The sequence below is a fragment of the Motacilla alba genome, chromosome 3 (assembly GCF_015832195.1).
Source record: "Motacilla alba alba isolate MOTALB_02 chromosome 3, Motacilla_alba_V1.0_pri, whole genome shotgun sequence".
Taxonomy (NCBI): domain Eukaryota; kingdom Metazoa; phylum Chordata; class Aves; order Passeriformes; family Motacillidae; genus Motacilla; species Motacilla alba.
Window position 1 is genome coordinate 93,065,690 of NC_052018.1, and position 26,181 is coordinate 93,091,870.

Consider the following 26,181-nt stretch of genomic DNA (forward strand, 5'->3'; position numbering starts at 1 on the left):
TGAGTAGTTTTTAGGGAGAGCTCTACCAAGTTTCCTCTCAGTTTGAAAATAATAAGCAAGATTTCCTGAAATAAATGTAAGCACCACCAGCACTACCCCCAAATCGCCAAATATTTTTAGGATGATTGTCATTTTCTGATCATATTTGCATACTTATTATTACAACTGTTCTCGAAAGAGGCTTTTTGGCACTTTGTAAAGACATAATAAATTGTTTTCTGTGAAGACTCTCCTCTTACTTGCAATGAAAATTATAGCAACCTACAACAAAACCTTCCTGCAGAGTTTAGGAATATATGTACGTCAGTGACAGGGGTTAATTAAGATATGTTTTCTGATTTAGGAACACTGTCATTGGAATGATAGAAAAAACACTTATAAAAATTTATCAATACCATTTGGTTGAAGTGGTTCCTCCCAGTTGAGACGTATCATGTCTTCCCGATTATCTACTTTGGCCCATTTTGGAGGACTTACACCCTGTGGCACATCTTGCTTAGTGACAGCTCTGCTAGTTTCACTGAAACCTCTTCCATAGCTATTCCAAGCAGCCACCCTGTACTCATATGTGACAAAAGGTTCGAGGTTCACATCTAGGAAACAAAAATTACATTTGGATCATCTCAGTCTTATCAAAATACAAAGTAACTTCCCCCCCCCCCCCCCCCCCCCCGCCAGGTTTACAGATAGAAATGGATGGTATTCTTTAGACAGGGCCATTATTTTATCAACTTTATTGACAGCAGGTTTACACATTAGGTACTCATTGAATTTCACTCATTGCATATCCCTGAAGTCTCTGCCCCAATTTGCAGATTACTTCTTAAAAGAATTCTGCTTCACTACACTTGATAGAATCATAGAATGGCCTGGGTTGGAAGCTACATTAAAGACCATCTAGTTCCACTCCCTCTGCCATGGGCAGAGACATCTTCCACTAGATGAGGTTGCTCAAAACCCATCCAGCCTGGCCTTGAGCAATTCCAGAGATGGGGCAACCACAATTTCTCTGGGCAACCGGTTCCAGTGCCTCACCACCCTCACAGTAAAAAATCTCTTCCTAATGTATCATCTAAACCCGCCCTCTTTTAGTTCAAAGCCATTCCCCTTGTCCTATCACTACCTGCCCTTGTAAAAAGTCCCTCCCTGGCTCTCTTGCAGACCCTCCCTTAGGTACTGGAAGGTGCTCTAAGGTCCTCCTGAAACCTTCTCTTCTCCAGGCTGAACAACCCCAGCTGTGTCAGCCTGTCTGCACATCTGAGCATCTTCATGGCCTCCTCCGGATTCACTCCAGAAGATCTATGTCATTCTTCACATTGCTTCACATTTAATTGGGGTATCTGATATCATTCAGAGCAAATTATCTATACTAACAAATCACCAGTCTGGTATGCCACTTTTTCTTACCTGTAAATGAATACTGTGTTGGACCTCCTGTGTAGACAGTCTCCTCTTCTGCTGGACACACACCTGCGTCTACCTCTGTTTCTGCAGCACTCTGTGAACCTTTTATCCATGCACAGATACTCTCCTTAGGATCAAAGTCACACTTTCCACAATGTGCTGTTTCCTCCATAGATAAAGGGCAAAGGACATTAGCTTTGCACTCTTCTTTTATCTAAAGAATACATAGGAAAATTTAAATATATTCCCCACATCTTCCTTTCTCTGTAAATGCTTCCATTATTATTTCTCTATCGTTATACAACACAAAAACCATGCCGCCACCTTGATTACATTGATATTTCTAGTATATGTGAGACCCTTTCAGCCTTTGGCCTGTCTACTGTCTTTGATCATTGATGTTTCTATAATCCTTTCTAAAAGAAACAGATTCTTTTTTTAGGGTCCTTGGATGAAAGCACCACAAATTTTAATTACTGGAAGCACAAATGGCTGGATTTGTTGAAAACAGAAGAGTCTAGAATCAATGACAACAGGATTTTATCCAAGAATTTGAATATTCTGTTCTTGCAAATGCCAATGTCCTGTGGCAAATCAGTAGCAAATTCCCAGCCCCTCACACAGCTTGCCAAGTACACAAGAGGACTCTGTGCAAGTCCTTGGCAGCTTTTGAGGCTGAAAACTCTATCCATGGGCTATATAAATCATGTATTCTGCCACATCACTACTAAACAGAAGCTTTGCTGCAATAGGAGGACCTCTGCAAACATTAAGATGTAAGATTTAACCCATAAAATACAATTCACAGAAATATACACTGAGCATCCACATCTTTCCATTAAAATTCATGAAATAATATTTTTGCCAAACCATAAGGAAGAGAGCAACAATTTTCATGAAATATAGTTGCTGCAGAAAGAAATGTACTGCCAAATTTGAAACAAATATTTTTGCCCATTAGGTCGTAAACTTCAGAAGGAAAACCAAACAGATTATATCTAATGCTTCCTTAATTCAACTACTGAAATTAGCTTAGCTGACTAGAAAATTCGGCTAATTTAATTTCCCAAATTTGGCACTTCCACAAAAATTACATTGTGATAGATATACATATAGGATGCAGGATATAGATGGATTGTATTCCCATGTAAAGTAGCTGCAGAATGTGTCAGACTATCACCCTTTTACTGTTAGTAAATCTATACATCTTGGAGAGCCAGCACTGCTATCTCTTTTCTACTGTGGGTAAGTGAAATACAAAGCACTTCCTCTGTTTATACTTTATACCTAAGGCAGGGATCTGGTGTGTTATCTACCAGAATTCATTAACCTGTTCTCAGCCATTTTTTTCCTTGCATGAGCTAGTAATACAATGCATTGAGGAGCTGCAGCTGACTCATCACAACGCCTGGATTTTCTCTAGGAGAAAATGATTCAGTCTGAAAATGAAATTACATGAAAACCTTGACATGAAACGGCAAAGATGTAAGAAATATTTCTGTAATAACTTAGCAGATGAACAACAAGATATAGGAACACCTGTATACGGAAGGATGGGGGTCTGTTTTACTTTTCTGATACGTTTGGTAAATTCCACAATATCTTTCTGATTTCCCTACTGTAGAAGTCACAATATCCAATGTTTTTTTTTTCTCCCTCACTTTCTCTCTCTCTCTTATCATAAATATAAATAGAATTTTATAAAAAGAATATACATATATATAAAATAACAATTGAGAACATTTTTACAGCATATGCATAACACCAAGATGCTAATTCTTGAAGATTTCTGTTGAATTCAGCTTGGAGTTCCAGGCAAAATTGTCTCATGCTGATGCCTACAGTCTCGGGGCACTCTTGGAAAAGACCAAATTAGCCTTTATGGTGTTTAGTTTACTCTGACATTCAAACAGAATGAGAATAAACTATATAATTCATTTGGCATGAAAGGATCTATCCTAGTACTGCTGAAATTTATGCCAAAATGGCCACTGGTTTTCTGTAGGATCAGGATGAAGTCCATCAAGAAAATGTCAATTGCTTTATTTTTATTTTTGGGGTTTTTTGTGGATTTTTTAGGGGGTTGGGGAATCATGTCCTACTGCCTGACCAAACTGAAATGTTATAGCATTTTTATACCTCAGAACTGGCCATCCAATTTTAATTCCACTTAATGAACATCATCAGAAACAGTGGTCACAGAATGGAAACTGGCTATACATGTCAGTCTTGTTAGTATGCCAGCTTTTAGCCACTGTACTAATCTGAAGTGCTGGGCAACACTTCACAGAGGCAGCTAATCATTATTAATTCCTTTAGAATTCATTGCAATAACATCAATCATGGCAAACTCATTCGGTATTAATATGGATGTAATGTGAAAATGAATAATGCACACAAGAGTTTTTATATTCCTATTTTAGAAAAATAGTTATGAACAGTGTATTTCTCTTTCCATCATCAAATCAGAGCTACCGAGAGATTTTCTATCAATTACCTTCATCATCATTCCAGCTGAAATCTTGTCAGAGCAAACATATTTCAAAGGATTATATCCAACTCCATTACAGCATTCTTCGCTCTTTGGAATAAGTTCAGTCTCACAGCATTTTACTGGCACTTGGTCATTCTTTCTAACATGAGCTAGGGACTCACCACTGGAACCTGAGCAGCATATGGTATCTGACTTATTCACGTACTCTTGCCCACAACAGAACATCCCTGAAATGAACAAACAAACAAAAAAAATTCTGAATATGAAATTTAGGTGAACAGATAGATATGAAAGGAGAAAGCTCACAATGCAATATATCTTGGCATAAACCCACCAGCAGCTGGAATCATGCAGATTTAGCTAAAGTGAGATTAAATTCAAATGTAGGCATCCTGACTTCCAGACCTACTGAAAACAATCAAGAATTAGAGAAATAAACAGGGTGCCCTGCAATCAACGCTCACCACTCCTGAATTTTTTTAAGAACTTTGCTATGGAATACCACACCAATGTACCGGCCACAGCAGGCTGGAGATGGATTGTTGATGAAAATTTCCTAGAAGAAAATTAGTAGAATGTAAATATTTTATATTTTAAAGTAGGGGTTCATATTAGGTACCTAAAATGGAATGGGTCACTTGGAAAATACCCATAGTGAAGCTTCAGTCATCTAATACAGAGAATTATCACTCAAGAAGCTGATATCTATATATAATTTGCATTTCTACAGTGGAATTGATAAGCTGCCAAAATTAATTCCACTATCTTTTTTCTGGTTTCAATAATTTCATTTTTAAAAGGAAAGCTCACCATAACCATTGCAATTTTCCACATATTCACATGAAATACCAGTGTTGAACCCAAACCATCTAAAGAAAGGAGTCAGAACCAAACACTACAAACTCCTCTATAACTGGCAATGAAATAAATGTTATCACTAATTGAACTTAAATGTTATTACTAATTGAACTAGAAAGATATCACACAAAATCCAGGGCTGTGATACACGGTTACATCTACAAAGTAGTTTGTGTTTGATGTAATTTCTGTCGTATGTTGGCATTTAAAACACGTGTAAGAGAGGCCACTTTTTTCACTGCTATTTATTGCAGCAAATCTCTCTTAGAAGTCATACATAATAAAAATTAGTCTTTAAAGGTGTGATCCTGCTAAAGCATTCAGAACATTTCATTCCAATCAGTGGAACGGCTAAAAATGGTGATGTTACTTGCATACTTTACCTTTTTTTCAGGGCTGGTTCTCTTCACAGCAATCAAACTGTGATCACCAGCTCTTCAAGAAGTAAAATATTTCCTCTTATTCACACCCTTTTTCCAAATTATCCTAGGATTCTACCAATTTTAAATAGAGAATTAATGCAGAAAATGATTCAATTCAATACTAATAAGCAACTCAGACAGCCCCAAGGGACTTCTGACAGGCAAACTAAAATTTTGATAATGAACTGTTTTTCTATTGAAACAAACAAAGCTGTATTCTTTCACTGTGAACCTCATCTTTGTTTAACTGAATTAAATTTTTCAGCCAAGATTTCACTCACATAACAAGAAGTGACTCCCTTTCTAGTTTCTTTGGTAAACCATTACTTCTTTAATTATTATCAACCTTGTTCCAGTGTGATAAATTGCTAATTACTTAATACCCTAATCAGCGTTCATTCTTTGCACAGATAAACTGTGACAGCGCCATTAATTTAAATAGTAATTTCACTTAATGGCCAGAACGGCACACCAGATTTTTATGCAGCATTTTCTGAAGACTGCATCCATCACTGCAATATTCTGACATAAAGATGTCTGACGTGCACTAACTCACTTAGGGAGAGCAGATGTTGCAGAGCAGAGTTTGGTAGTAATTCCCAGAGTGCATCACTTCAGCATGAATGAGCTGCAAAGGCAGAGGTAGACAATCTTCTGAAACTGCATTGCATAGCCTCTGACCTTTCCTTAATTTATCACATGTAGCACTTGACTCCTGAACCTTGACACCTCAAATGTACAATTTTAAATATGCTCCAAGAAAAACAAAATAGGACCATGTAATATTGATGGATTGATTTACCTCCTAAAAATTGCTTTATTCAATTGCCTAAGGATCCAGAAATTCCTATAAATCCTTGCTGAATTCAGCAAAACATCAAAATGTAAACTATTTGTTTGTAACTCAGTTGGAATGTGTGTCATATTTTATTTATTTATGTTTCATAGGCACGTAATGCATTATAGCAAAAAGAAAATCCATGGGCTGGAAAAGACACTTCCTGCTCACACTGATTTCTGTCAACAACTATTTCATGTTCATCCCCAGTAACTGAAAAAAATTTATAAACCTAGCTGAGTGATGAATTACTAATTTAGTAAATCTGCAAAACCAATGCTTTCAAAAGGGAAAAAATGAGTATTAAAAGGCTTAGCCTTTGGAGCCAGAACAGAGGATCAACAAAATACAGAGCCAGTGAACATTGCAAACTACTCCAAAAATCCTTGGCTTACATGCGGGTATTGCAACTATTACAGATCAGGAACCACAACAGTACAAAGAATCATCTTTCATGAATCTGGGATTTCAGTATAGTGGCATTAAAAAAAAAAAAAAAAAGAAAGACAAGACAGTGAGAGAGAAAATCCAAGAGTGGTTTTAGCTGACATTATCCTTTATAGCCAGAAATAGAGAACTTTGGATAATCACACTCCAGCAGTGGGACTCAGGATGTGCCTGTTCACCAATGCCAGCCTTTGCCAGTAGATGTCTCTATGGTCACCCTACTAAATAAGGCCAATGAGGGGCGAAAAAGGAAACCAAAGAAAAGAGAAATTAACAAATAAAGAAAAAAAAAAAGTCATCTGGGATGGAGGAAAATCTATTTTTGCAAGGCAGACTGTCTGAAAAAGGTATGTAATGGCAAGTGAAAAAGTTCTGTGATTCAAGCTCTTAAACCAACATTCAGTGCAAACCTGGATCTAGATTCGGTGAAAAGACACTGATTTTGAAGAGGTCATGCGACAAAATGAGATTGTGTACAAGGCTTGCACTTTTAATGATCAAGTTTTTCTCATATGTTATTTTTGGAAGGACTTAAATCTCTCAAGCAAAAGCTTTAAATCGTCACTAGATTTTTAGCTTTGGCATTCATTGCCAAGTGCAAAACAGTGCTTCACAAGCAATTCAGCTTTTGCATAAAACCACCTCCGTTACCTCTTCTCCTTCCAGACAATGAGATCAGTCTTCCAATTACCATATTCTTGCAAAATTCTACTTATCCATTTGCCAATGATAAGTAAATTATGTTTTTGTGTAAGAGCATTTTTTCCATTAGAATAATTACAATAATTAGGAGAGGAAGCAGGTAGATTTTTATGCCTGGCTTGTGCATTTTCGTGATGTATTTAGCAAGGCTGAATTACTCCAAGAAATTAAGCAAAAACCAATTGAGCATGATCTATATTATATGATAAGAAACCACAATCTATTCCATGCTTAATGCAAAAGAATACAATCTCTTTTCAACTGTGGCGCTAATTCATCTTTCAAACTTGTATTTGTGTTCAGCTGTGTGCTGGCTCACAGCGTAAAGTCCTCACAGAAAACCCATGAGCAATGAAAAAAGCCACTGTTTTCTTTTTCAATGGCCAAAAAATGTCATCCCAACCCATTCTTGAGAAAAATAGTGCAAATTATTTGAGTGCTATAGGCTAAACACATTTTTAAAAGAGAGATATAAAGGTTTTTTAAATATATATATTTAAGGGAAAAAAAAACCTGTTAAGAATACATATATACTGAAATGAAGAACATAACTTTCATCCCAAGATACCTGTATTACACTCCTACACAAGTCATCTGCCCAGAGAGAGCAGTAAAAACATAAACGCTACCCCAGCAGTTCTGTTCCAACAGCATCTGTTAATTCACTCCATTTATAAAATACATATTGACAAAGACAACTGAACTGGGACCAGAGAGATTTGATTTGGTGTGAGAAAGTCAATTCAATGTGATTTTGTTAAAGGGCTCCTGCAGGCAAATAAAAGAGTTTAAGTAATAAAGTACATAAAGAGATGTTTTATGAGCCAGCCTGTCTTGTGGCAGCCGCACAATGTGCGGCTATGCAAGAGGGCCTTGCTCAAAGCTGGTATTGAGAGCATGGATGCTGTAGATCAAGCACAATTAGGGATCACAATGAGAGGGAGCTAAAATCATGCAAGCAGTGCTGCTCACACCTCACACCATGAGTCGCCAGTGGAAGGATAGCAAGGAAACCACAGAAACCATGGCAATACTCGTCTGATTACCTCATCCTGACAGTCAGCACGCAATGAGGGTGCTCCTACTACCAGAGTCACTGAAGGAGCCAGGGAATACAAAAAATTAGCTGAAGATAGAGCTTATTTTTTGGAGAAAGGAGGAGTTCAGCCTTCAGATCTGGATTCTTAGTTATATATTAAGATTCTTAGTTGTACAACTAAGAGGCTTGAACTGGCACACACCATCACTCAGCTTTGTATACCAAGTATAGCTGGATACTAAACCTTCATTATTTCTGTATTTTGAAATCAGGCTCCCTTTTCACACCACAGTAGTTTCTGAAGTCTTTTTGTCAGGCTGAGAAAGCCTAAGGCTGATGGGATATAATTTGTCTAGTAACTGTGGAAAGAAAATACACATGAAAATATCTGAATAGGTTTTCTAATAATACCTCCAATGTCTGTCCTCAGATAGTCACAAAGTGTTGTATAAGGAAGTAGGGTTCGGATCGTACCTCTAAATGATGGAGTAATTTCCTATAATTTCCAAGAAATTAATGGAATACAGCAGATCAGCCAGTGAGCAGTGCTGGGGATTAATTTTTTGTTAATTTTAAGCTACAGCAGGTTTAGCCCCATGTGAGGGATGAACACAAGAGAGTGACATGGACTACCAAGCAGAGAACATTGCATTCATCAGTTTCCAGGTGACTAACCCCACATTTCTGGAGCAAATGGAAAATCCCTGCACTGGGATGCATGGTGGCACAAGGTGGTCAATCTAACCTCACTGAGGACACCAGTCCTGTTTCCTGACTTGCACAAGGAAAGATCATTCACTCCTTTTGAATTGTCTGGTTTCTTCAGCCCCTGCAGCTTTAGCACAAAGGCAAAGAAGGTTACTGCAAGCTCAGCATTTTGGAGTATAGCAGAACAGGTGACTAAAGTGCAACAACATTTTAACAAATTGACACACACTTCAAACCTGAGTGTGTCATTTCTGAATGGCTGGTGTCACAAGAGATTTAGAAAGATGAAGAGCGTTTTTTCTTGAGGACTTATCACTTACCTGTGAGAGGTCTGTATGCAGTCCCTTTCTTTTCATCACCACAACAGACGGAGTCCATGCTTATGACCCTTCCACCACAGCACTGCTGATTGAAACTGTCATGCAGGGATCCACCACAGCAGATTTGATTGCCTGATGTGGAGTAAGGCATTCCCTGGCAGCAGGAATCACCAATTCCAACTGAAACTCTGTTTTCCTCTTCGTTAGGGCAGCATACTTCTCCTGTGAATATAAGAATACAATTAAAGCTTTTATCCATTTATAGTCCTTGAAATTCCTGAGAGGCTTTCATTACACAGCAACAAATCTGGATTCACACAGCTTCATGTACAGAACTTTCCATGTGAAAGCACAGGATCACTTGGTGGTTTAGAATGCAATAAAAATATTATATTAATTTGTAATAATGATGAAAGAAATGTGCATTCATTAATTCAGGTCAAGACTCTGTAAGATATCAAAAGACAAGCATGACAGAGACAAAGCTGAGAAGAGCAATGAAAATAATGCCGGTGCATATGACAATTATACAAATAAAAACTTTTTGCAATTGCAGCTACACAGTAAAGAGAGCACACTCTTGCTGTGTTTAATAGAACCATCAGGCTACTTATTCTTCACAAAAAATTTTCTCGTCTCCTTCAAAATCATTCCAAACTCGTCTTGATGAATCAATTCACAATGCCCACAGCATTTTTCATGTTTGAATGTTGCTCAGGACTTCATCTCACAGAGAATTTAAGGATTAAACTCACTTTAAAAATTAAATACCACCATCACAATTGGTGGGTTTGGCTGCTACTTAAGCAAAATCATCAGCTTTTGCAGGAAAAGACTGCAGGATAAGACTGCCAATGAGACTGACACTGTAATGGTGGGGTGGGGTGGACTGGAATAAGCTATGGGCTATGAACAAAGCACATACTGTTATAAAGGATACAAAAATGTTGATAAATGGTAATAATTTTCCTTCACTAGTGTCTGTTAGTGAATCCAAATGAGCTGATCCAATGTTTTAATATTTTTATATCATTTTTCTGTGTTACGGTGTTTTCTGCGGCTCAAATGTCATTTGAAAGGAGGAATGGTTTTGTTTTGCTATTGAAGATGGATAGAAGAGTTGAATAAAGTATTTTGATTCCTGAATGCTAATCAAAGAAATGTGTTTTGATTTTTAAACTCATCCTTCTCATTTAAAGCAATATCTCAAGTTATTTTCTTATGAAAGGTTGGGAATTAAGAGACAGAGGGCTTCAAACTCAATGCAGCTTTTGTCAGAAATAAACATGTGTTGAGATTGTAACAGATGAGGGAGAACAGTGTTTTCCTTTCTCCCCACATTCCTTGCCAAAGAGGTGCCTGGGTGGTAGTAGCATTATTTGTTCTGCCTCCCATCTTAGTTCTGGGATGGATGTTTGCACTTCTTTGTGCACTAGTGTTTCAGAAACGGAGATTCTGCCTTCCTAATTTGTAATCTTCATGCCTCCAGCCCAGTATGCTTCAGCACATCTCGAGCTGTTGAGCTGGCCAAACAACATCTGGGAAATATGTATGCTTAGAGAGTTTCCTGTATAAATAACTTTATCAAATAAAGTCAATAATAACCAAAAAACGATGAGAACAAATTTTTAGAGGATAATAGATACAATCCATCTACGTACTTCATCATATTTTCCTGCATTCCTCAGAAGCTAATTTAGTTGCTACACAGAGAAAGTATTAAAACACAGACTGTAGCTTACATCTCTTGGAAATAAAACTATTTTTTTTAAAGGACTATTAGACATAAGACACAAAGGATCAGTAACCTTCTCATTAACCTCTCAAAATGGGTTCCATTCCAAGCCAGGCTTGAAAATGTTCTCCCTCTGAAAACTACTATGCAGTCTTACCACTTAATTGTTATCCTTATCAAAGAATGACCCACATTAACATTTAGCTTGAGGTTATTAGCATATTTATAAAAATAAAAAAGAAAAAAGTGACCAACAGTGTTCATGTTGCCACCCTTTAGAGTATAGAAAAATAATGCAGCAAGTATACTTAGAAAAAAATTCATTTAAAATCATGTTCAAACATTCACTGTTTCATGCTTGTGGACTGCTGACTGAACAAGAACTACTTTCAGACATAAGACATTTTGTTCCACTGTGCTTTTCTTGATGTAAACAACATTAAGCTAGTTAACATAGACCACTGGATGGGGACAGAGGTCACAGTATAATCTCTCTATTTCAGTACACTGAGATTAATGAGGTCAGCAAAATACACTTCTCTGGTTCTTCCATGTGATAGCACTTTTCTGATGACATCATGGAAGGCATTCTAATATTGTGATATATTAATTACTTTTCAAAAGATCAGAACTTGGGATGTGCTGAACATATTGGCAAAATGTCAAGCATTTCTGAGCCTACAGAATGTGTGCCAGCACATGAGTAATGGAAGCATTTTAGCTCCCGACCTGACAATTGCCTACAAAGAGTTATGCCCTCTGAACACTGGCCCCATGAAAGGGATCTCTCCTCCCCCTTTTCCTCCCTTTCCTGTCAACAATGACCCACCAACAAACTGGAAAACCAAACTCTGGACAGTAACGCAGAAGCACAGTTTTGGCAAACTTCCCAAACTGCTCGGAGAATAAGAAAAAGATAAATTACCATCAAAGTTAATTCACATGGGAGGTATTCTTTGATGTGTAACATTAGCAGAAACAAAGAGTAGACAATGTAGAAACAAGTAGAAATGATGTCATCCAGAATATCAACACCAAAGGCTAACAATTGTTCTACAACAGAAACAGCTATGGAAAATCATGTGGGGTCAAGTCAAGCAGAGAACTAAACTTCACCACTAAATTGCCTGATGGTGTTCTTATTAAGGAGAGCTGCCCTCCCCATTATGCAGCACTTACTGCAATTAAGTATAGTTTGGCATAAATTAGTTCTCCGGGAAATGACCCAATCACCAGGTTTCATCAATTAAGCCTTTCTTGTACAAACAGAGTGTACTGTGTTTAGAAGGCAAAGTGAATGCAATTTCCTTTACACTGAGCACAAGTCTTGAAGACATCTATATATCTTGATAAATCTCACATTTACTGTTTTCATTGTCCTTGGTTTAACTAATACATCAACTTTGCTGTTTTGTTTCATTCAAGCAGTGGAAAGGCGTTGTCTCTTACCTACTAAAACTCTGGTGTAATAGCCACCACAGCACTGATGTTTCGGTTGCACAGCATGTATCTGCCCACCACAGCAAACCCCTGGTGAATTAAGAATAAATGGAATGTACTTGTCCTCACAGCAGTGGAAGCCAGGTTTATTATCATGCAGAATCCCATTACAACATATCTAGAAGTAGTAAAAAAAAAAAAAAAAAGAGAAAAAAAGATCAGTAAGAAGGCAGTATCTGTTAAACAAAACATAATGTGTTGTCTGGCAAAGCAACGTATATGAAAACATGTATCCTGGTGCAGACACTAATAGGACTGCAGTCAAATAAAATGTAACTTGGCTAAAATTCTGTGCCCTCCAGCATTATCAGACTTCAATAAACTACTGTGTATCTGACAGAATGCTGCTATTCTGTGGCCTTCATCCATACTGCACCTTAATAAAATAGTCCATTAATATGAATCATCTTCATATGCCTTGCAGGCTGTTTGAGTCTCTCAGTGTGGAGTAGATTGCAATGTGGATTTAGTCTACCATCACCTGACCCTTTTTTTCTTCCCAATTCTTGTTTATATTTTTTTATTTATGATTAAACCCTTACAACTAAAAAACAGTACTTCCCCATATGAGCTTTTGGGTTTTCTTCCACAGAAAAATAAGTGGAATTATCTTCTTATAGTACATGATCACTTAGTTATGACCATAGTTCTTCAGACAATGTGATCTCAAGAGAACAGTATTTATATAAGGACTTTTTTTTTTTCAGAATAAAATTTATATGGAAATGAATTTTGAAAAGGCCTTTTAACTGTGGACTTCTTTCTAGGTGCTGTCGAGAAAATTATATGCTTGAACAATCAAATATTTATTTGTACACTTACTCCTGTGTCAGTGGAGTGGCACAAAGAATACCCAGCAAAGCATACAGCACAGTCAGTAGAATAACAATAAAAATGGTAAACTTGGAACCTATGGCCAGTGCAACTTTTATCAGCTTCTTCCAGCTAGACATGAAACGGAGTTGGCAGGAGAGTAGAGATGTTAGAGCAGAGTTCCTCCTTTATTTTCTTTTAAAATGGACCTCTTCCACTACTGACTTTTACCATGTCCTAAATCAGGTTAGCTTAGCAACAAAGAAAAAAAGTGTTCCTCTGAAGGATCTTTTGTTTACCTAGGTACTTTAATTATTACTTGAGAAAAAAACTTTTAGAAATGTATATTAATAGGCTCAGGGCATCTCTTTTGTACTACAATTATAATGTTAATAAAAATTAATACAAACAAAAATATTGGTTTTCTGATGTTGTAAACTCTCTTTGACTTCAGAAGGATGATGCTTTATTTTGTTCACTTTTGAATGCCCATTATTCCATGACTCTTGGGAGTATTAGGTTAGGTTCTAAAGTTACAATTTACAATACACAAACAACAGGTAACTTACAATTAACATCAGGTAGGACAAAGGAGGTTCTTGTTTCCCCATTATAGTTTTAGGTTTTATAACTTTATATGCTTTGAATTGTGACACTGTTTTCTGCTTTCCCAATGCACTTTCTCCTTCAGCATCTGTTTTAGACTACCAATGTAGCTGAATTTCATAATTTTCAGTAATTTTGGATCTCTGTAGGCACTATGATATTATTTTGCTGTCCACTTTGTCACTGGTAATATAACCCAATCTATGAATTTCATTAACCTACTGTTATTTCTTCGAGATCATTAGCTAAGATGTCAAATAAAACTCTGCTTTAGAATTCTTCTCTGCTTCCTAGCTTTTGGATATTTTGCAATGACTGGCATGCACTCCAGGCTGAGTTTTTCTTAATTTACAATTGGCTCCAAAGAAATCTGAAAGTTTACCCGGTCTCTCTGTATTTCCAAGTGGCTAAAAGCATTCTTAAAAACGCAAACCCAAGTCTTATTGGGCCACTTTGTTCAGAATAGGTCACCTTTAGCAAAGGTCCTTGACATTTGTAAAAATGCCCTCTGTCCTGTCCATTTTACTGCAACCTGAGCTTGAGACAGCAGCCAGAAATTCAGTACCTGCCTGCATGAAAGGAGGCCAAATACATGTTTCTTGGGCATTCTTGGTCCCAATTTGTGCCCCTTGGGATTGTCTGGTCTCTCCCTCTCTGATCTGTCTGGCCCAATACCACCTCTTCTTTTCATCGATTTGTCATCCCATTTTTCATTCTTTTTACTGATGGCCACCACTCAAATTTCACCTGAACACAGTCTTTCCACCTTTCAGATAAAGAAAGCTGGAAATCTTTGGCTTCATCCTGGCTCAAATGCTTGAGCATCCATTTTACTTTCCATGAGATGCTTCCAGTTTTAAGAAATGCCTCTTGCCTTGTGAATCCTCTGTAGAAAGGGCTGCTCTGCATATTTCAAACCAACACCGGGAGGGCCATTTTAGTACTAACTCTGCAGCATTCAGTTTGAAACACTGCTTGTAAGATTGCATTATTATTATTATTATTATTATTATTATTATTATTATTATTATTATTGTTGTTGTTGTTGTTGTTGTTGTTGTTGTTGTTGTTGTATCTCCTTTTCCTCCTCAATTCCCACACAAAATCCCCAGCTGTACATCCAGATGTGTTACAAAAGTTTCAGCAGATACTTTCTCTTGTTAAAAATACATAAGATCCTCAGTATTTCTCAACAACCTATGGACAGTTTCCAAAGGGGCCCAGTCAGTTCTAGAACATATTCAGACTCTCATTTGGCATTACCAACTGATACAGTCAGTGCTATCATTATGTCTTTTCATAACATCCTCTGCAGTCAGCTGTAAATTGTTAAAGAACACTTTTTTTGGCAGTCCTCTAGAGATAGTCTCTATTTGCATCGATAGGGAGCCCAAGGATTCTGCATTATCAATCCATAGAAAAACCCAAAACCACTCAAGTAATGCTCAAATTGCATCACAGAAAAAGAAGAAAAGCAGATGGATTGAAAGTTACAGTGGGAAAAGGTTATTATGAGCTCATCTTCTTACATCTAAATGCGACAGCCCCAACTGGATGGTGTTATCCTGTACATGGAAGCGGAAGACCTGGAGTGAACAAATATGGTGCCACCAGCATTTTCAGCAGGTTGGAGATTTCACCCTTGTAAAGAGGTTGAATGCTCAACAGACACTTGGTAATCAGAAGATCTTTACTATCCACGGAGATGATACAAGATGTTCATCCTTATCTGTCACGGAAGCCCTTAAAAATATCAGTAACTTCACAAAGTAACTCACAAATCAATCCTGTCATTCTCTTCCCACCCAAACACACAGAGGGACTGTGATGCAGGAGCACAGGGACAGGGAAGGGTTGGGCACAAAGGAAGGCTTATTATGATGCCTGAGAAAGGCCCAGTCAGCCATGACACTAGCACAGAGTACTAGATATCAAACCTGGCAGCCAGGATTACACAATATTGTAACAATTTTTAAAAATACTCCAAACTCATCTAAGCAACTCTCTTTTAATTACAATTGTGTCATCCCTGATCCCTCTGCTTACTGAAGACTTTGCTGAAGGATATTATCTGGCCTTATGGACACATGCCAGTTGAGCTAAGACTGATTTACTCAAATAAACAGATGTGCTAGGCAGCCATGTTTATCCTTCTTGTCAAACGCTTGCTGCCAGGGCCACTTTGTGAAATAGCAATTCACAAAACACTCTCAGGAATTCCTATTAGCTACAGGAGTTCATTAAAAATTTCTGCCTGCGGAGCAAACACCAGAGTAATGATTGACCCATCATGTTCTCATGTGAGAGGGAATACTTTAAATTAGCAAGGCTCATTCTTTTTTTTTTTTTTAACTTAAATTATCTCTGAATCTATACAGACACCCTTTTCAGCTAAGTATACTCAGGCATTTCATTTCTCAAACTGTTGTTCTCTTTTGGTAATTGATACAGACTTAGATCTAAAATCCATGAGCAGAAATTATTGTTATTCTCTTACAAATCACTATATATTATTTTCCTAAAATTAGTTTTATTTCATGTCTTTCAGGTGTGTTATAACAAGAATTGTAATATTTTTAAAGGTTCTCTAAGCCTGAAAGAACTTGAAAAGAATTTGCACAATATTGCTAACATTAATACTAAATTTTTGCATTAATATTGATGGAATAGCCTTCACCAGTGTCATGATGTGTTATGTTTCATTGGTGACAGCTTTTGAAGCTGGCTATCAGGCCACTGTTTTACTCTTCCTGTCCTTAAAAAAGAGTCCTGCTGGTGTTTTTAATAAATGGCACATTAATTACAATAGTAAAGGGGTAAACCTGTACTTCCTACTAATGTCAGTTTTGTTTGATTAGTTCATTAACTACAGATTTATACAGCTTGTTGCACTTGAAAATAAAATGTGCTAAACCTGTGCCTTCAGTCAGGACCCTTTTAACCACTGATGTTCAGACTCACGATGCAAAGGAAGCAGAAATAATTAGCCCTTATGCCACTCCTTTAATTACATTTTTACTGTACCTGTCTCCTTATTTTCAGAGTTCACCTCAGGGTGTCAGTAAAAACAGATGCAGTTTGGTAGCTCCATGGTTAACAGAGGAACGCCTTTCCTATTGATACTGAGATAATGCTGCCTGATGGGTGAAACTCAGGCAACACTCCCTTGTTAACTGAAGTACTTCTGCAAACCTCATGATCATGAGACTTCACATGCGGGTAGCGTTATGGATCACATCTTACTGAAAACATCTAGAGAAAGACTGACAATTTTGGCAACTTGGGAATACTCAAGCAGCAGTTTGTCATTGTAAAAGGTCCACATGACACAGGGACCCTCCTGGCACTGGACAAAATTCAACAACAGAGTGTATTCTCAGTTCTTCTGCAAAAATACACATACAAAAATATTTCTAAATTCTTTCTGTGTTCAAGGAATAAATCCATGCAATTCTGATTAAACACAAGGGAAGGATACTAGGAACAACAATGTGTTAGCTTTAGTTAAAATAATAAACAATCCTAACATTGAAGCAGAAAACTGGATAACAACTAGAAAGAAGAAGTAGGGATCTGATGCAAAAATCATTTAGGATGGGACGAATGTTTGGTTTTCACTGGGCTTAATATCAGTGCATGTGCCCATGAATGTGCATGACACATGTCCCTTGTAGTGAAAAGGTCACTTGCCCTTTTAGAGATTCCCCAGATGGCTCAAAGCGAGTTGGTTTATTTGCAGAGCACAGCCCCAAGCAGAGGCTCTAACCTGGGTCCCAAGTGCAGAACACACACAGCAGTGCAGCCTGCCAGCCGGGCTGCTCCCCACTGCCTTTCTCACAGAGCTGCACCACTTGGCTGGACCCAGCTCAGGCAGTGTTGGATCAAGAGTTCCCGCATCCCACTCTGCTGCACACTGACAATACACCCTGGTATTTCTTTTACTGGAGTGGATTAAATTTTGGTGATCTCTTATGTAGCTGAATCATAACAAATCCTTCTTTTTCTGCAGTGCCTTACAATAGCAAGCTGATGATGCCAAATGTAATCCATAAGGAAAGATTAATAAATAACCATAGACATATCTCAAAATAGTTTTACACAAAAGGCCTGGTTTTCCATCACTTTATACTCATTATTTCAAGGAAATTGTAAGAGGGAAATTAGATCCAGATTTTGTCTTGTAAAAGAAGGTGCAATAAGTGACTCAAGGAAAAGTGAGAGCTCCACATTTATTTCTATACAACTGCCTGCTTTTGTTGACCAGTCTATTACCAAAAAACTTGTTTATTATTCTGGATCTGAATATTACTAAAGCTGCTCAGCATTTAATTCTCAGTAGCATCTCTTCACATTTGGCAGTACAATGTATGGTGGTGAATAGTTGAGGTTGGAATGGACTTTAAGCAACCTGGTATAGTGGAAGGTGTGCCTGCCCATGGCAGGGGGTTGGAACAAGATGATCTTTAAAATCCCTTCCAACCCAAACCATTCTGTGGTTCTATGAAGTGCATCTGGCACTGGGATAAGAAGCTTTTGGAACAAAAGCATGCTCATCCACTGTTGCCTCTCACTTCTGTCCAGCAGACTGTCAAATCCAAGGACCACAAACACCAGCATAAAGCCTGACAGTGAGTTCTATAAAAATATGAGAGAGGGTTGCCACTGTCTTATGTTGTCCCTATCACAGACTTGAGTTTAAAAAGCACAAAAGGCACTAAGAGCTCTGTAGATGTCTCTAAGAGACATTTTGGATAGCTAGTGTAGATACATGTAGCAAACCAGACAAAGCACTGGGAGGAGAATTTTAATCAACTCACCTACAAAAATTACCCCCATGTCATTTTATGTATGAGTGCTTCAGTTTCCTGCAGACTATCCAGTCATTTATTATATATCCATTCCTTAACAAATAGCACCTAATCCTAACCATAGTCTTGGAGAATACAGAGAGACCATTAGAACAACATAATGCAAAATGAATCAGAAAAAATTAGAAAGCCAGGAAGCTATAAAAATAAATGAACACTCTTCAAGCTCAAAGTTACCATAAATGTACGAAGACTGAAAAAATAAAAATGAAGAGAAAAACTTCTAAAACTAATTTAATACAAATTTAATTCATGCACATGCCAAGATGTAGTAAAAGTCTACCTGCCAGAAACCTGAAATAAATAATTTTACCTTTTAGAAAAAAGGGCTGCCCATAATTCTCATGCAAGATTTCAGAAATACCTATATTTAATATAGTAGGAATTTCAAGGGAATTCAAAAGCTAAAGCCATAATGGCTGGAATAATTTATATTTTGATTTGAACACCTCAAATAACTCACTCCCTTAATTACTGTCTTGTCTGACAGGGAATCTTGTGAATACATACTGTTTGCTTTAGTCACAGAACACATGATGATGTCTTTGACAAATAGAGATACCATTTCATGACATTAAATCTTACTTTCAAACTAAGAGCTTTCTACCTCATTTGTCAATAAAAACCATTACAGACTCCTGCTATGCTATTGATCCTACTCCTAAACAGGAACTCATATTAAGATTAACCTGAAAATAGCCATAATTTAAAAATGCCTCTGACAAATCACAATAGATCTCATTCAGAGTTGCTCATCATTGTCATGTAACAGTTACCCCCTTATAGCTGAATCTAAGTAGATTTTGTCTACTGAAGAATCTGGTTATTAAGCATTTAACCAAGGAATAACTTAAGAGGGGGAAGAAAAAAATCCAGCAAACTATGTTAATAATAACCACCATTTGCCACGCAGGATCTGAGGAATACCTCCTCACACTTTATAAAGAGAAACTTTATAGGTTTGCCAGCATTTTTCAAATTCTGCATGCACCTAGAAATTCCCTGCCGCCTTTCAGTGGTCAAGTGCAATGACTTTATGCTAAAAGAGCCATATGAACTACCATGTATTTACAGGGGTTGCCCTGTCCCAGGTACAGAATCCAGCCCTCTCCCTTGTTAAACTTCATAAGGTAGGTGGTTGCCCATCTCTCCTAATTTGTTGAGGTCTCTCTGCAGGGCCTTTCTGCCTTTGGAAGAGTCAACAGCTCCTCCCAGTTTTGTGCCAACTGGCCCAAGTAAGATGCAAAAATACATACTGAGATCTATGTGTATCCACCATGGAATTTGCCACAATGGGACTGCGTTTGTGGACTCAAGAGGTGACACTCCTCAAACTTCATTATCCATGGCTTGTATAATTTACTTGGGAACACTTATACAGCCTGAATTCTTGGGATGAACATGTGCACTTTATACATGAAGCAAAGATTTCTGAAGGGAAGAAACTTCAGAAGTTTGATTTTGTGAAGTGAGGTGGTCCTTGCAGTGGTTGGGAAACTAAAGACTAGCAACATCCAGACTAGCAACATATTTGAAGGGTTTTTGAAACACAGGTTCTGGCTTGGCTTCCTGTGCAAGGAATTCAATTTCCATATGTTAAACTTACTTCTACCCTTAACCAGCATGTTATAAATGAAAACAATTTGGGGATTCGCTTCAACACTGCACCAAACCAAAGTGTTAATGAACACATTCATAAATGCCTACCAATTAATTTCTCTTAAAAGGAAAAAATAAGGTCAACAAACGAAGACTTAAGAGAATCACTTGTCATCAGCTGACTCACGCACAGCTGTCCTTGTAGTGAGCTCAAATATCCTTAGCTGATTTTAAAGAGCTTCAAGATATCTATCAGAGTCTTGATTTTAAAGTATTTAAAAAAGCAGAACCCTCCACTTCCTTTTCTCTGATAACTAGAGGTTTGGTGTACACACCTCTTCCTAAAAATATTGGTTTTTATTATATAAGTAACTTAAGAATATAGAATTACCTCCGACTCTGGATGATAACACACTTCTCCACAGATATTTTCATCCTTTTTACACTCTAATGAGATGCACATTCTATTACTTTTGCTACTCTTTGGAGTTTTCAATGAAGTACACTTCTGCCACGCTTTACGTAGGAGTTCATATCCCAGGATAATGCCATTTGGCTGTCCTGGCGATGCCCAGTTGATTTGAAGGGATCTGCAATAAGAAAATCAATATCTGTTCAACTTTTGGATGCATTTATGGCTCTGTAGCTACTTACATTAAATGATTAGCAGTTCCTTTATACACTAATTCACATGGAGTGAAACATTTTGAAGTTTCTAAAATGTAATTCTGTATAACAAATTCCATAGATCAAAAGTCTGAAAGTTTCTAAAAAGCATCAGTATCTGCTAATACTCCATGAAAACTAATCACACACACAACCAAAGTCCTTAAATGTTGCTGTTTAAATGACATCTCCTTCCCACTTCTGGAAACTTATGTGTAATAAACTATCTAGCATTTTACTCTTTTCATTTCATAACTCCTTTCCCTCTGTGCCTTTGCCAGTGCAGCTTACTCACACTGTGCTCAGCCATCACTTAGAACAGGCTTGTCATAATCTTGCCTTTCCCTTGTTTTAAAAAAAAAAAAAAAAAGAAAAGAAAAGAAAAGAAAAGAAAAGAAAAGAAAAGAAAAGAAAAGAAAAGAAAAGAAAAGAAAAGAAAAGAAAAGAAAAGAAAAGAAAAGAAAAGAAAAGAAAAGAAAAGAAAAGAAAAGAAAAGAAAAGGATGTTGCTTTGAGATGTATTCTTCAGTGTAGAATTAAAACTTACTACAGCATCAGTAAGCACTAGTTCCTTTCTGTACTTAAATCTTTTGACTGACATTAAATTGAAAGTAAGAAATGGAAGTGTTTATCACTACTAAGACTCAAGACTTCTGACTAAATGCAAAAGTATCAATGCAGCAGCCTGCAAAGATTTTGTAAAACAAAATCATGTAGCTGATTCCAGGTTTGATTATCAGATCATCATCAGTTTCAGGAACAAAATCTCTTAAGGGCTATTAAATCATGCTCAGCTGTAGCATGACTATCACTACTAAAAATGTGTAGATATTTCCTCAAAAAACTCACTCAGGACTATGATAAAATAAAATAATAAAAAAAAAAAAAGAAAAGGGACATTTGAAACAAAAATACAATTTTTCCACTGATATTTCAAATGAACACTTCAATTCTTGTATAATCACTGTGGAGTCTTGCATAAGACAAAAATTCCTTTCACTGTGACTCTTTGGGCAGAGAGAAGGAGATCCCAATGCTACATGTAGATCAATAGGAGGGCTGACAACATAGCATAGTTAGGCTCCAAGAACCTCTTTTTAATCTCCATGTCCCAGTTACATAGTCACTGTCAGAATGCCAGTGACATCAGAAATTAGCATTAATTTAAAGTGAAAATGTACAGTGATACAGCAGCTGCTGAGATAAACTTTGACATCTTAACAGAATAAAAATAAGTGAACTATTATTTCACTTGCTTGAGGTATAAACAGAGGAATGCACACTGCAATAAGGCTTTGCAGACCAGGAATTAATGTCACCTGTGAGGGAACAAATTCACAAGTGGCTTGTAGAATTGCCACTGTCATTTCAAGGTCTTCATCTGAATCATAGATTTAATTCCATATTCCATCCATTAGTATTTTGTATTCTCTACCTATTCTACCACATACATATGAACACATACACAAATGCACTCATCCACATTTAAATAGTGTTACACTTAAAAACAGAAAAACAGGAAAATATATTGTATAAACTTCAGGAAATAAACGTAAAAAGAAAAGGAAAAGAAGGGCAGTACTTTAACCTCAATAAATGCCATTGTAACTCTCTCCTGGTCTTTGCACAGAATAGATCACAGGAGCAAAGAAAGCATTCCCAGTCTTAATTTTGAATGATTTGCTTTCTGCAAGTTTCATTCAGATCCTCATGAGTATATTTTCGGAGAATTGTGCCAGTGTTTTACAATTTTTCAAGTCATATTTCTCTCAAATATAATTTAAAATTAGGCCCAAGAATTAACACAATGATTTAAACATTTTGCCTTTTCTGCAGAGCTCAGTATGTATTTCCTTCCTTTAACAAGAAATCACTTTATTATTATTTGACAGATACACAACTGGAGTGGACATAGCCTGATATAAAGAAAAACTGCAGCTGAACAAGGAAATTGTGTGGAATGGGAATTCACTGACCAGTGCCAATGAGGTAAAGCTCAGCATGACCTTCCAGAACAGGCTCATAGACAAGCAGACTCTTTCAAAATTTTATGGGTGTCTCAGTTATGTCTACACCTTCTGATGCTTGCCACCCATGGCAAATTGTGGCAACACAGCAAGAGCAGTGCACAGCTCAGTTTAAAAAATAACAGCAGGGTTTTCATGGTACTGCAGAGGTTTTTGACATTCCCCATCTGAAGGCTGAGCTGAAAATCTTCTTGAGCAGGTGCAGATTTATTGGGACACGATGGACGCTTTAGTGTGCAGGCAGCTGTGTCGTGTGTGGTGCATCTGACACAGCTGCAGGAACATGGGGACAGAGCCTGCCGGTCCTCTCATCCTACCCAGTCACTCTCTGTGGAATACACTGGAGCTGTGCCTACCCTGGGAAGCGCCCACTGCCTGACCTGCAAAAGCAGACTCACAAATTGTAGGCATAGACAAAAAACATGCAACACCACAGAGGTGGGGTATAATAACCCTTGTCTGCCCACAGAACACTCCAATTGTCTGCCATTTATGGAAGTTCCTATGCTGGATGAGTCCCACTGCTGTCACTGAGGTGAAAATACTGACACAGGCAAGGCAGCCTAGCCAGGTTCACAGAAACAATCTGCTTCAGACTACAAGTCCAAGAAAGCACTTTCAGGAGATAAAGAACAATTTGCTTTTGTGAAGGAGAGCAAAGTAAAATCATTTGGCTCAAAAATGTAAAGACCATTATTTTTGACATTTTCAGGTAGAACTTTTTTTTAATGCATGAAAAATAACAGTATTTTTTAATTTTGATAATGCTTCAGATGTATTTTGATAAAACAGACTTTGGAAATAAACTTCTGGGGTTTCCCTGCTTCATCACCAGCTCCAAGTGCCCATAAGGCAGAAAAGGACTCCTGATTTTATTTTTTTTTTCTCAATACAGTAGTAAAGGTTTAACAATGACGTTTTAAGATATATGAAGTCTTCACTTCAGAATCTTGATAGTCAATGTTCCATTAGTCTCATCTCATGCAGGAGTTAAATTCAAAAAATCAAAGATTTAATGACTTTACTTTTTAGGAGCTGGAAGTAAAAAAACCAAAAAACCACAAGATTCACCTGACAGTCTTAAGATAGGGGACACTGCTATTATTAATGACTAGTGGGTAAAATATTTCTCTCACCAGGAGATCACACACACTGAGCAAATGCTGCAGCACTATTGCACAGGAGTTAAGTACCTGCTGCATGGTGGATGCAGGGCTGACATAATTAGAGAAGGCAGTATGACACAGTCCAGACACTCTGATAAATGGCATCACGCCTCTGCTGTTGCTACAAACTTCCTGGAGAAATCTTTCAGTGCTTCATGTTCCCCATGACTAGAGTAGGGAGAGCGATCGGGTTCTTCTGGCTCTCTGACCATTTTCCCAGTACGGAAAATCAGACTCCCTGGTCTTTAGTTACCAATATTTCCTTGCTGAAATCTGCACTACATTTTCTTACCTTCCATTTGTCCAGCAATGAGACCAATTTAAAGGCTTTTTAACATGGCACAGCAGTTTCACACTTTCACATTTGATTTCCTTTAGAACTCATGAGCAAATTCCACAATCTCAAGAATTTGTTGCTATGTTTTATCAATTTTTTCCATTTATCCATTTTTGTTTTGTCCATTTTTTAAAAATCTTTTTCCCTAGCATGTTCATTTGAAATAATTCTCCTCCTCATTCACCCACAAACAGCAACAGATATAGTAACCTTCCAAAGTTCCATGACACTGAACACCAAGCCAAAGGATTCACCCAACTTTTCTCCTATGGCCTTATCTTCTTTGAGCTTTCCATTACACCCTGTCCAGGCTTTCTGGTTCCCTGCAAGATCCTTAAAGGGGCCTCTCTTCAAAAACCTGTGAAGGATTTTCCCTAGATTTGGCCATACTTTTTCTGAACCATCAACCTTTGAATTAGGCATACAACAGAACTGCCGTACTACAAGGAAAAAGAGAAAGAAACAGAATGTTTTAAAGTGGAAAGAATTTCTTTCCAACACCAGGAGAATTAAATCCACTCCCCAAATTTTCAGTCAGTATCCACAAGCATTCATTACTCAGAAAGCTTTCAAAATTGTGCAATAAAATACAATACTTGTCTACAGAGTCAAACCTTGAGGTCCTAATTAAAAACAAAACAAAACAAAAGTGTATCTGATTTCAGTGGCATTTGTTTTTACCTAAACATGGTCGATGCAACCTCTCCCCCCAAAAAACCCTAAATGCAGGCAAAAAACACAGCAAAGCAGAACTTGACTTAGGACTCCAGGATTGGGTGCCACACTGTTTTCTATTTGAAGTTTGGCATTATAAAATAATCGTATCAGAACTGTGACTCTCTGTGCCAAGTTTCAGCCTGAAGCTGAGTTATTTAAGTGTAAGGGGTGGAAACGTAAGGTATTTATAATGGCTCTGGTGGTATAACCTTCATTAGAACAGTGTGGATGGAGCTGCTATCTGGAAGACTTCTAAGTTGGTGAGTGAAATTATAATTTCTGTCATGTAGCACCTTGAGGCAAATTTTAAAACAATTATTTGTGAATGCCACAAAGACATTATCCTACAGCATTCTCATCAATAATACAGCCCCCCAAACTGATTCAGAAGAGAAAAAAAGTCATGATTCCAATTAAAGACAATAAACTGCCCAGGCTTTATTATATCTCAGGTATCCCATGAGCCTATACTCTAGAAATGCCTTTTTTCGCTCTCTGATGACAGATAAGTATTAAAATTTCCTCTTGTCCACACAAACTGGTGGTTTTTTTTGCCCAAGCCTTTTTTTTTTATGGAGGATAAACAAGCAAAATTCATATTCAGCCCAGCACCTGCCAAGGCTGTCAGCTGTAGTGTTTGTCATATTTCAATCAAAGATGAAGCCAGCCAGTCATTTTTATACTGCACAATCCCTACATACTCGAGGACCAGAATTAATGAATTAGCTATTGATTAAATTCCACTCTAGCAAATCCACCGTGGCAAATAAATGAACTACCCAGGGCACATGTAGGCCATGGCCAGACATGTCCGGGCAATCGATCGGTAGTTCGTATTCTTTTGGGATATTAGAACAGCTGATGATAATATGACATGTAGGAAAAGGCAGTGTAGAAACAGAGTCTGTTTCTGGCT

At 37.4% G+C, this 26,181-nt stretch overlaps 1 protein-coding gene across 2 annotated transcripts in view; it reads right to left on the minus strand.

Annotated features, from left to right (window-relative positions):
- The window catches only part of USH2A (usherin), a 374,988-nt gene that overhangs the window by 80,735 nt on the left and 268,072 nt on the right, over positions 1 to 26,181 (minus strand). For both annotated transcript variants that reach the window (XM_038134130.1, XM_038134129.1), the window contains exons 48-53: positions 20,745 to 20,943; positions 12,417 to 12,585; positions 9,233 to 9,454; positions 3,902 to 4,125; positions 1,408 to 1,618; positions 396 to 593 (exon numbers count right to left, since the gene is read on the minus strand). In XM_038134130.1, the coding sequence (XP_037990058.1) occupies positions 396 to 593; positions 1,408 to 1,618; positions 3,902 to 4,125; positions 9,233 to 9,454; positions 12,417 to 12,585; positions 20,745 to 20,943 (1,223 nt within the window). The remainder of the gene's footprint in view (positions 1 to 395; positions 594 to 1,407; positions 1,619 to 3,901; positions 4,126 to 9,232; positions 9,455 to 12,416; positions 12,586 to 20,744; positions 20,944 to 26,181) is intronic.